This window comes from Euprymna scolopes, chromosome 38 (assembly GCF_053919585.1).
Source record: "Euprymna scolopes isolate OS-2025 chromosome 38, ASM5391958v1, whole genome shotgun sequence".
Classification (NCBI taxonomy): domain Eukaryota; kingdom Metazoa; phylum Mollusca; class Cephalopoda; order Sepiida; family Sepiolidae; genus Euprymna; species Euprymna scolopes.
The window spans coordinates 24,336,987-24,348,876 of NC_136519.1; the positions used below are offsets into that span (position 1 = coordinate 24,336,987).

Genomic DNA, 11,890 nt, shown 5'->3' on the forward strand with positions numbered 1-11,890 from the left:
TCACTTTAATCGCTTTTACATTAACATTGTCACCGTAGCGCAGGTGTTCAGGCTCAGTCTATAGTCCTCAAGGCTCCAGGTTCGAGCCCACATGACACCAACCGCCTATCTTTTTCTTTATTAAATCGCTATCGTTAAGTTTCCTCTTTGTTCTGATTCACCCCTCCTCAAAAAAAAAACACACACACCTACAAATATCCAGGCAATGCCAGGTATCCCCTATCCCCCGCCAGTGTAAAATAAAAAGTATATTTTGCCCAACTTTGGTATTGAGCACTCTTGCATTAACCTCATTAAAACATCATTCACTGCTTCACCTCTGGAAAATATTATGATTTCAAAATTTATAAAAAAGACATGACTTGGGAATCAAAACCAGAGCGTTTAGCGCTCCAACCTTTGTCGTTATTTATTTCCCAAATGTCGTTGATCCTGGATATGACCTAAAGCTATATCCGATGGTGAGGCCCCACCTTGCAGGCCTTAGGGAGTGTGGAGCCACCCTTTAATTGCCATTGCTCCCAGGTCCACTCTGACCCGGAGTGGTAGTACCTGTTAGGGTCCCAACTATGGGTTAAATAGAATCTGACTTAAAAATATATATATATATATATATATATATATATATATATATATATATATATATATATATATATATGCTCCATTAAAAATCGTTCCTCAAAATAACTAGATTCGGCATTAAATAACCTGAAAAAGGTTGATATGCCGTAAAACAGAAACAACCAACCAACCAACCAAATGTTGTTACCGTCTGAGCTACCGACAGATGAACACGTAATATTAAAAATCAAGCGACTTTAAACTATGAATGTTTAATTTTGCACATGTACAAAAGTAACAGCGGACGTAATGTTTTATTTGACTTGCCCTGCCATGGTCAACTGTTTTGTTTTTAATTTTTAACACTTAGCAGCAATTTTTGCCAGCTAAAAAACCAAATCGAAAGTGTGCTAGAGGTTCAAATACCTTATATATCAAATTTGAACCGTATAGGCCAAATATTCAGAGAGGAATTTGGTAGAAACTTTTTGTACCCACACACACACACACCAATAAGGTCACTTTATATATATATATATATATATATATATATATATATATATATATATATATATATATATATATATATATGATTAGTTTTTTTTTGAAAAATAAATCCAGCAGAGTGCTCAATTAAAAGGAAAATCCGAAATATAAGAGCATATTTATATTTTGTGTACAGAAAGTTGTTAGATGAGATAAGTCATTGGTACCGTCGGTTTCAAGCCCGATAATTAGGACCGTTTAAGATATCCTTATCAAGCTCTCTTCAGCCAATATTCGTCATCTAACAACTTTCTGTACACAATATATATATATATATATATATATATATATATATATATATATATATATATATATAAGCAAACAGTTAATAAAATGTGTTAAAAACACATTGAAATGAGTTAAAAACATATTTAATCTGATTTCCTTGGATTTTACTTGTACAAATGGAAATTCTTTTAACTTTCTTGAAGTTTTACATTTGGATTTTACCGTCACTGGATTTTTTTATCTTCCATCAGACTATCCATTCATGTGTAATCACCTTTTTCTTCAACATATTCCCTCTGCTTCATTTTTTTGTTATCAAGTAAGATCTTTGACTTACTTGTTGTTTCATCAAATACTTTTGCATGCAAAATCCGATCCCGCATTTGGCTAATTCCTACCCTCTGATGAGAAGGAAAGTATTTCTTCGAAACTCCGCGGATTAAGGACTATCCACTTATCTAGTGTTTCCTTTTCAGATTAAATATGTTTTTAACTCATTTCAATGTGTTTTTTAACATATTTTATTAACTGCTTGCTCATATTATAAGCTCTATTTCCTATTTGGTTTTATCGAGCTTTTACATCTGGCTGAGATAATTTTATAAATATTAATTTTTTAATATTTATAATATACTTTAATTTTACCATCTTGGATCATTTTGGTAAATTCAATTGTAATTTTTATTTTATATATATATATATATATATATATATATATATATATATATATATATATATATTTCCATGTGTTAGAAAGTTTTCATCTTAAATTCTATACAATTATTCAGAATGTAGAAAATATGTATAAATAGAATAGAATAATAGTGAAATGAAACGAATGATCTAAGAAACCATAAAAAATGAATACGTAATTAACTCTCGTTTTCCAAAGGAATATACAAATTAGTTAATCATCATGTAGTCACATATCCATGACTGAGTATATTAAGAACTTCGTTTTAATGATTTTTAAATAGAAAAAAGTAGGCTTTTAATATCAGTGTCAGAAAAAGAAAAAAATCTTAAATTTAAATATATATAATTTGGAGGTGGGGGTAAAATTTTTCTTTTTGCTAAATATAAAATTTTCAGCTTCTCTATTGTGTATTCTTCTTAAAAACATATACTGCACCTTTACAAATTGTTTTGGATATGCCTACACATATGAGATTTTCGGATCTATTACCAACATAGGAAATTCTCTTGAGGATTTTTTTTTTTTTTTTTTTTTTTTTTTTACCCAAAAACCCTGTATTGGAGTCTACTTTTGGTGCAGTTTATCTTGGACAATTGTCATTTTTGTCTAGAATACTACTTCAATGATATCATTTGGACAATCTATAAAGTTTGGACTTTTTCTCCTACTTGCTGTTACTTAAAATCTTTTCTTCTTTCCATTTTTTTAGGTATATGTATTTCTATTTTACTTCTTATATTCCGCCCCCCCCCATCCGTATCTAATACCTACTCCTCACCCCTACCGCTATTTCTCGATACTTTATTTTTTTCTTATCCTTTATTAGTTTTCATTATTGTATTCCTTACAAGTTTGTTTTTTTCTATTTCTAATCTAAATCTGTTTTTATTTATATATCATTATATTTGCATAATGTCGGCTTTTCTCATCTTCTGACTCTCCTTTCATACTCTCCTCTCCTTTTAGTCTTTATTGATCTTATGATACAATAAAGTTCTATGTAACTTTTATTCCTCATCTTTTAATTAAACGTACACATTCACACACACACACACACACACACACACACACACATATTAGCTAAAAGATGGCAGTGTCCTGTCTAAAAAAAACTAGTAGATCGATCTGCTCCGTGTAGGACCTTTTCTGATGATTTTATAATTTTACTTATAAAAGCTCTACCTACGTATTGAGCACTTTTAAAAAATATTGTTCTTTTTTTAAATCACACACAACAAAATTTATTTATTTATATATATATATATATATATATATATATATATATATAAAGTGTAATTATATGCTTACCTATGCTGGATGAGGATGCACTGGTTGACTGTGAGTGTCGTTTCATAACTGGTTCCAGGTATGTGGACGGCACCCATCCTTCTTCAGAGCTACCCAGGTGCCTGGCCAGCCACCAGCCCTTTGCACCTATTCGCAATATTTCAACCACATCGTTTTCTTGAAGAGTCAATTCTGTACTATCCACAGGAATGTAATCCGCAAGCACAGAAAACCGTTGTAAGTAGGAGGGCTACAAAACAAAAATTACAATTAGTTACGGTTATGAAATAAAAGTAACGATAAGTTGGGGTTACAAAATAAAAGTTAGGATTAGTTAATATTATTAAAAAAACAGGACTAGTTAGAGCTACAAAATAAAAGTTAGGATTAGTTAGGGTTATAAAACAAAAGTTAGGATTAGTTAGGGTTACAAAATAAAAGTTAGGATTATTAAGGGTTACAAAATAAAAGTTAGGATTAGTAAGGGTTATAAGATAAAAGTTAGGATTAGTTACGGTTATAAAATAAAGTTAGGATTAGTTAGGGTTACAAAATAAAGTAAGGATTAGTTGGGGTTACAAAATAAAAGTTAGGATTAGTTAGGGTTACAAAATAAAGTTAGGATTAGTTAGGGTTATAAAATAAAGTTAGGATTAGTTAGGGTTATAAAATAAAAATTAGGATTAGTTAAGTTTACAAAATAAAAGTAAGGATTAGTTAAGTTTACAAAATAAAAGTTAGGATTAGTTAGGGTTACAAAATAAAGTTAGGATTAGTTAAGGTTATAAAATAAAGTTAGGATTAGTTAGGGTTACAAAATAAAAGTTAGGATTAGTAAGGGTTATAAAACAAAAGTTAGGATTAGTTAAGTTTACAAAATAAAAGTTAGGATTAGTTAGGGGTACACATTAAAGTTAGGATTAGTTAGGGTCACAAAATAAAGTTAGGATTAGTTAGAGCTACAAAATAAAAGTTAGGATTAGTTAGGGTTATAAAACAGAAGTTAGGATTAGTTAGGGTTATAAAATAAAGTTAGGATTAGTTAGGGTTATAAAATAAAGTTAGGATTAGTTAGAGTTACAAAATAAAAGTTAGGATTAGTTAGGGTTACAAAATAAAGTTAGGATTAGTTAGGGTTATAAAACAAAAGTTAGGATTAGTTAAGTTTACAAAATAAAAGTTAGGATTAGTTAGGGTTACAAAATAAAAGTTAGGATTAGTTAGGGTTACAAAATAAAAGTTAGGATTAGTTAGGGTTACAAAATAAAAGTTAGGATTAGTTAGGGTTGCAAAATTAAAGTTAGGATTAGTTAGGGTTACAAAATTAAAGTTAGGATTAGTTAATATTATAAAAAAAAGTTAGGATTAGTTAGAGCTTTAAAATAAAAGTTAGGATTAGTTAGAGCTTTAAAATAAAAGTTAGGATTAGTTAGGGTTACAAAACAAAAGTTAGGATTAGGGTTACAAAATAAAAGTTAGAATTAGTTAGGGTTATAAAACAAAAGTTAAGATTAGTTAGAGTTATAAAATAAAAGTTAGGATTAGTTCGGACTACAAAACAAAAGTTAGGATTAGTTAATATTATAAAAAAAATAGGACTACTTAGAAGTACAAAAGAAAAGTTAGGATTAGTGAAGGTTACAAAACAAAAGTTGTGATTATTTAGAGTTATAAAATAAAACTTAGGATTAGTTAGGTTTACAAAATAAAAGTATGTCACTAACCATTTCAATTCTTTCAAATCTTATTTCTTCTCCATCATATTTTATTTTGATATTTCAATTAGTTTTATGTTTTTGAGATGTGGATTGGTAATTAGTATTATTTAAATTCCTGTTCTTATTTTGATTGTTATTTAAATTACTGTTCTTATTTTGAGTGCTATTTTCACATGCAATCTTCGACTTTCATCCTGAGTCTTACTCAGACAACATTTTGGCTGATGTGACCTCCTTCCTACTTGAGGTGTATGTTTTCGAGCTCAGAAATCTTTCTGTTGAACTTGAGAATCTGCACAGAATTTCGAATGGAAAATTTTTATTTAATTCAAGGGAGTAACATGCTCGCATTCCATTAGCAATGACTGGGTCAAAATCCCAAGTAATTTGCAATTATATTTTGGAGTGTTACCTACACTGAGAATTGAACCTTCAACCTCTAGAACAATGTAACTGACAACTGAATTTTGCCAAGTACTATATCCACTACACCACCTACTATGTATCACTATACATTACTATTTATTACTACATATTACTATACACACACATACGTGTGTGTGTGTGTGTATTGATATAAACAAATTTACATAATCACGGCCTGGAATAAGTCAGAGAGAGTTGCAACCTTGATTGAAGTGAGTGTTCCTAATGATGAAGGTCTGAACAGAGCTGAAAGGGAGAAACAGACCAAATATCAAGGTCTAATGTATGATATGAAAAAAAAAAAACCTGGAATCTTAGGGAGATATCAATCATACCAGTTATTATAGGTATCACAGGACTTATGAAGAAGAACGTGAAGTCCTACCTAACTAATATTCGTGGTGAACCAAGTGTAAAAGAGATCCAGACAATTGCACTTAAGGGAACAATGAGGATACTAAAAAGAGCTCTCGGTTGGTTTCAATAAAAAGCAGGGCAATGTTGGCAGCTAGTTTGGCTGCCCCATACCCAGTGTTACAATCTTCAAAGGAAGAAAATAAAAAAATAAAAAATTGTTCTAGACAAATAGTCGATTAAAACCAGAAGTCATTTGAGCACTGTTTTTTTTTTTTTTTATGAAAATAAACCATTTATTAAGAAGTCGCTTGACGAGAACCGACCATTTGTCCGAAACATTAGAATGTCCAGTTTCATGACCATTTATAAATTTATTTATATTAATAAAAATCTTATTGAGTACTCTTATTTACCCCGTTAAATTCATTAGATATCACTCTCAAATATCTTTAACTTGGTGCATATATATATATATATATATATATATATATATATATATATATATATATATATATATAGAGAGAGAGAGAGAGAGAGAGAGAATAAAGTTATATTCCAAAATTCATGACCATCTTATAATTTATTCCTTTAATTCAGTTAACATATACAATTCTTGACAGTATCTATTTCATAGCGCATTCTCTATATTGCTCTGTAATTACATTGAGCTTCTTAAATAAGGATTGATATATATTATAAGAAAATATATTTCTACAGAAATATATATATATATATATATATATATATATATATTTGTAGTCATTAACATACAGTCCTGTTTCGTTGTATCACAACTCATCAGTACCGCTAGACTAGCATCTCTCCCAAGCCAAGGATTGAACCTAGAACCGTCGTGTTGACAGTCGGCAGTTAATAAAAATATATCTATTTGATCCAGATTTTTGTTCAAAACGTTCATAATTTTCTTATTTTCATAAAATTAAGCATACAGTGAGTGTTTCACTTGCTTTAAATGTTTCGTTATTTTATTTATTTTTTTTTTCTGTTAGGATGCTGCTTTATTTTGCTTCTGATGCTGGTTCATCTTCATTCAGTATTTTTTGCCTGTTTATATCACTCGGTATCGATAAAAGTCAGCTTTTTTTTTCTGGTTCAAAAGCTGTACCAGTGCCATAAACAGTAGGGAAATTTCTTCATTTTTCCACTGATAATTTAACCCTCATCCTTGAGTGGCATATGGCCTTCATAAGTGGTGACCACATCATAGGAAAAATAACTTAATTCATAGCTTGATCGATATGAACTATATAAAATGTGCTTCTTTTTATTAATGCTTCTTATATGTGTGTGTGTGTGTGTGTGTGTGTGTGTGTGTATATATATATATATATATATATATATATATATATATATATATATATATATATATATATATATATAAAACTTAGTGTGGACGGCTATATGCAAATACCGAACCGTGAGCAAAATGATGTCACGGTAAGGAAAAAGAAGACTATAAAAAGGAGAGAGTGCATTATGTCAGACTCGTAGATGAGATGACGTTTGAGAGTACGATAACATGGGAGACGTCACAGCCGTAATGAGAAGTCGGGTGTGGCAGGAAAAATGAGGAAATAAATGTTGTTGCACAACAAAAAAGAGCATGTTGAAGTTTTTTTTTCTATTCTTTACCTACTTTGTGACTGAGACTACAATGTGTTGGGTAACGTTACACACACACACACACACACACACACACACATATATATATATATTCATTTTATACATAGGTTCTGAAACCTCATCAGTTTCGTTTCACATACATTTCAAATCGCTTTCCCCAATGGTACATAGATTTTAAACCTGATCAGTTTCGTTTTAAACACATTTCCCCACTTACGTTATTAATTTTAATTTTTACTTACGATTCCCCGCTTACGTTTTACATACGCCTTCCCCAATTAAATTTTTATCGCTCGTCCCTGTATGTACGAAAAATATATAAATATATTACTTTTCATAGGATACTCCTCCAATCTTTGGTATATTTCATTTTTCTCAATCATCCTTATCATTCTCCTGAAGAAGTTCCTCCAAAATGGGGACACAACATTAAGAATTTTCTAAAAAAAAGCAACAGGTTTTCTTTCCCTTTTTACCATATATATATATATATATATATATATATATATATATATATATATATATATATATATATATATATATATATATACTAGCAAAAGTACCCATCGTTGACTGGGTTCAAAAACAGCCTACAGAAAATGGACTCTGATTTATTAAAGTATGATAGGTTATGAAAAGGAAGGGTTGTAAATTTGGGTTGAATTTGGGGGTATCAAAACCAAAGCAACATATGATGAAAGTAAAAATAAAATAGATAAACCCCATAATTTATTATACCATACCTGTTCACACTGAAACACTTATCACAATATTCTGTAGATCTATATTAAAAAACCTTGTTAAACTTTGTGACATATTTCCATTCTATGGAGGTCAGGTGCGAACGAACACCCCCATAATTTTATTATACCATATTTCTTCAAACTGAGACATAATTATCAAAGTATACTTACGCAGATAGATATGAAAAGTCTTTATTAAAGTTTGTGCCTATTTCCATTCTATGGAGGCCAGGCGCGAACGCAGACGCCACAATTTTATGATATCATCCCTATTTAAGTTAAAACATACTTATCAAAGTATCCTTATGTACATTTATATAAAAAAACACTTGTAAACGTTTTTTTTTTAATTTTAAATCTTTTATTTCCATACTTTGTGGACCAGGCGAGAAAGCAGACCCTACAATTTTAATGAACCACCGTTCTGCCAGATCAAACATACCCATTCCTGTGTCTCGATACATCTTCTATCATTATATGTAATCAGTTTTTTAAAATAGTCAACCATATAGGAGCCTATTCGTGACCACATTCAGCTTTATATATATATATATATATATATATATGTATATATTAAATTGTGATTCAATGAATTTCAAAAAACCCTTATTGAAATGAAGTGTTTGAATTTCATATCAAAGATTTTTATTATTCTAAGCAAGATAAAGAATACTTTAGAAATATTTTAACTCCTTAACCTACAGGGTTTCGATGTCTACCATCTCATCAGAGCAGAGAAAATATTAGCAAATATTTATAAAGGTATGTACCCTATTTGCTTTGCTAATATTTTCTCTCCTCTGATGAGATGGTAGACATCGAAACCCTGTAGGTTAAGGAGTTAAAATATAATAATAATAATTTTGTCTTGCTTAGAATAATAAAAATCTTTGATATGAAACTCAACCACTTCATTTCAATGAGAGTTTTTTGAAATTCATTGAATCACAATTTAATTTATTTGCTCTATCTTGCATATCGATCAATTCTTGTTTAGATGGGATAACTTATAGAATATTACTGCCAGTAATATTTTGCAAATCTTATAATCACAGGTTTCCATACCAACTGATTGTTAAATAAAATTATTCTGAAGTATATATATATATATATATATAAAACTTTAGTCATTCAATGAATTTTAAAATTAATGACTTGAAATGTTTGAGTTTCAGATCAAAAGATTTTTATTATTCTGTGTAAGACAAAGAATACATTAGAAATATTTTAACTCCTTATCCTATAGGATTATAGGGTTAGGATTTTATTCTGAAGTGTATATATATATGTGTCAGGTCATGTCATATGCTACTGGTACCATGTAACCCAGTACTACCTGCCTCATGGTTGTGTCACCGGCGACTAAACTGGTTGCCTCATCAAACTTGTTTGGTGAGGAGGGTGGCTAGTTTCCCTGAAGGATTAAAAACAAGACCTTCCAAAGGGCGAATGAACCCTTTTTCGGGGTCAACGGCCACCTAGCACCGTGTGTGTTTGTGTGTGTGTGTTGGGGTGGAGAGAGCTCCTGTAAGCCGTGGTGAAGGCAACCTTTCTAGGAGAAGCAAATCTCTGATTTAAAAAACCATAAAGTGGGAGACCAGTACCCGCATTAAGCTGGTCTGCAGTTTAACTTGTTGCTGGCTATCTTGCTCTTGCTTGTTGCTGGATCTTAACATTTTGAACCGAGAGAGAGACTTAGCTGTCGTACAAAGCTAAGACTCTGTAACATCATCTGTGTATAGATACTCCCTCAGGGATTTGTCTATAAAAATGGTCCTATGGCGATGGAAGTCATTTTTGTGCTCATGGACTTTAAGTGTCTGAGGCAGTGGCACTCGTCTGACAAGACGTTGCAATCATTATATATATATATATATATATATATATATATATAGTCATCCACATACAGTACTGTTTCGCTGTTTCACAGCTCATCAGTGCGGCTAGACAGGCAACTACCTCAAGCCAGGATTGAAACCCGACCGTTTGTACGGCAGTCAAGGCTCCTAACCATTACGCTATTGGCGGCTGCTTGAACGAGTAGTGAGTTTAACGATGTTTTGACATCGTCCGAAATACCTCCGCTCGATTTGTTTACACAAAGAGCGTTGCTTATATGCTAATGGTAATTCGTTTTTCACTTCTCAATATGCTCAACTCAAGGTGAGGAGCATTATATCTTATTAGATATATATATATAGGAATCATCCAGACAGACTGTTTCCCTATCTAACAGCTCTTTAATGTGGCTAAACTCAACGATCTAGACAACAGTCAGTGCTTCTAACGCCTATGCTATTTTGTCTACTGCTGAGTAGGCAGGTGAAATTTCAATGATCAACATTGTCTGATATATAAGATTCCCAGAATTGTATGGTGCTTATGTATATAACCTATATATGGCTTTGGTACGGTATGATTCTAGGGTCCTCATATGTACATATCTAGTAAGTTTTGAAAATATATATGGCAATTAAGCTACACAGAATTTTCCACGTTTCATCCTTGTGAGGATTCGTCGGCAGAAAATTCTGTGCAGCTTAATTGCCATATATATTTTCAAAACTTACTACCTAGCTCCATTTACATATCGAGTACTGTCGAAATAAATACTGAAATTAGATACATAACATAGCATGTAGATACATAAAATTATATATATATATATATATATATATATGAAATAAAATGGAGGTGGAAGGACCTGGATACTCAACGTTTCATATCGTTGGATTTAATCCAGCTCAACAATTATATATATATATATATATATATATATATATATATATATATATATATATATATATATATATATATATTAGTGATGTGACGATTCCAATATTTTTTTCCAATTTTTTTTTTTTTTTTTTTTGCATTTTCACTCCCAAACAAGGCATAGTGCTACTTTGGTGTAGGGGGCTACTATCTGGGACATAAGTTGCAGGGATGCTATGTAGGAAGTTGAGTAGCAAGATGTCTGTTTACATTACATTTGAACTTCTGCATGCCAGTACAATCGGGGAAGCAGGAACCCGGAAGGGAATGCCAAAGTCTAGCAGTTCTATGGAAGAAACTATTAGAGTAGAAGACTTTCTGGCATCTGGGGATTTCTATTGTGTAGGGGTGGGATTTTGCTGCTTGTCAGGTTTGTCGGGGGTACTTACATCGAGGGGGTACAAAGGCTTGTAGTTTTTAGGAGCATCTACCATTAAAATACTTGTAAAACAGGCAGAGGGATGCAACATTTCGTCGATGGCACAGAGGTCGAAGCTTAGCTGACAGTTCAGGACCTATCAAGTTGGCGACTCTCTTTTGAACCCTGTCCAGGAGTGAGAGACTAGTAGCAGATTCACCAGCCCAAATGTGACAACAATACTCCATACATGGGTGAATGGTGGCCTTGTAGATGTACAGGATACTTTCAGACGTAAGTAATTTTCTAGCATGGTAGGGAGAGCTCACCTTCTTCACAACAGCTGCAGCAATACTCTCGATGCTCAATGTATCTGTTAGAACTCATGTTCCCTGTGAACATTAAGAAGTTTCAACAAAGTACTTTCAGGTAGTGCATCATTAGCCATAGCTATTGGGTGTTGTAATTATTAAAGGAAACGAGTTTAATCTTGGTAGCATTTTTTTTGTCCCCATTTCACTGACTGGAGGTATAAATAAAAGGTGAAATA

At 31.5% G+C, this 11,890-nt stretch overlaps 1 protein-coding gene across 25 annotated transcripts in view; it reads right to left on the reverse strand.

Annotated features, from left to right (window-relative positions):
- Positions 1 to 11,890, reverse strand: part of LOC145263096 (guanine nucleotide exchange factor DBS-like) — an 810,829-nt gene that overhangs the window by 88,816 nt on the left and 710,123 nt on the right. For all 25 annotated transcript variants that reach the window (XM_080120019.1, XM_080120020.1, XM_080120018.1 and 22 more), the window contains one exon: positions 3,341 to 3,569. In XM_080120019.1, coding sequence (XP_079976145.1) covers positions 3,341 to 3,569 — 229 coding nt within the window. The remainder of the gene's footprint in view (positions 1 to 3,340; positions 3,570 to 11,890) is intronic.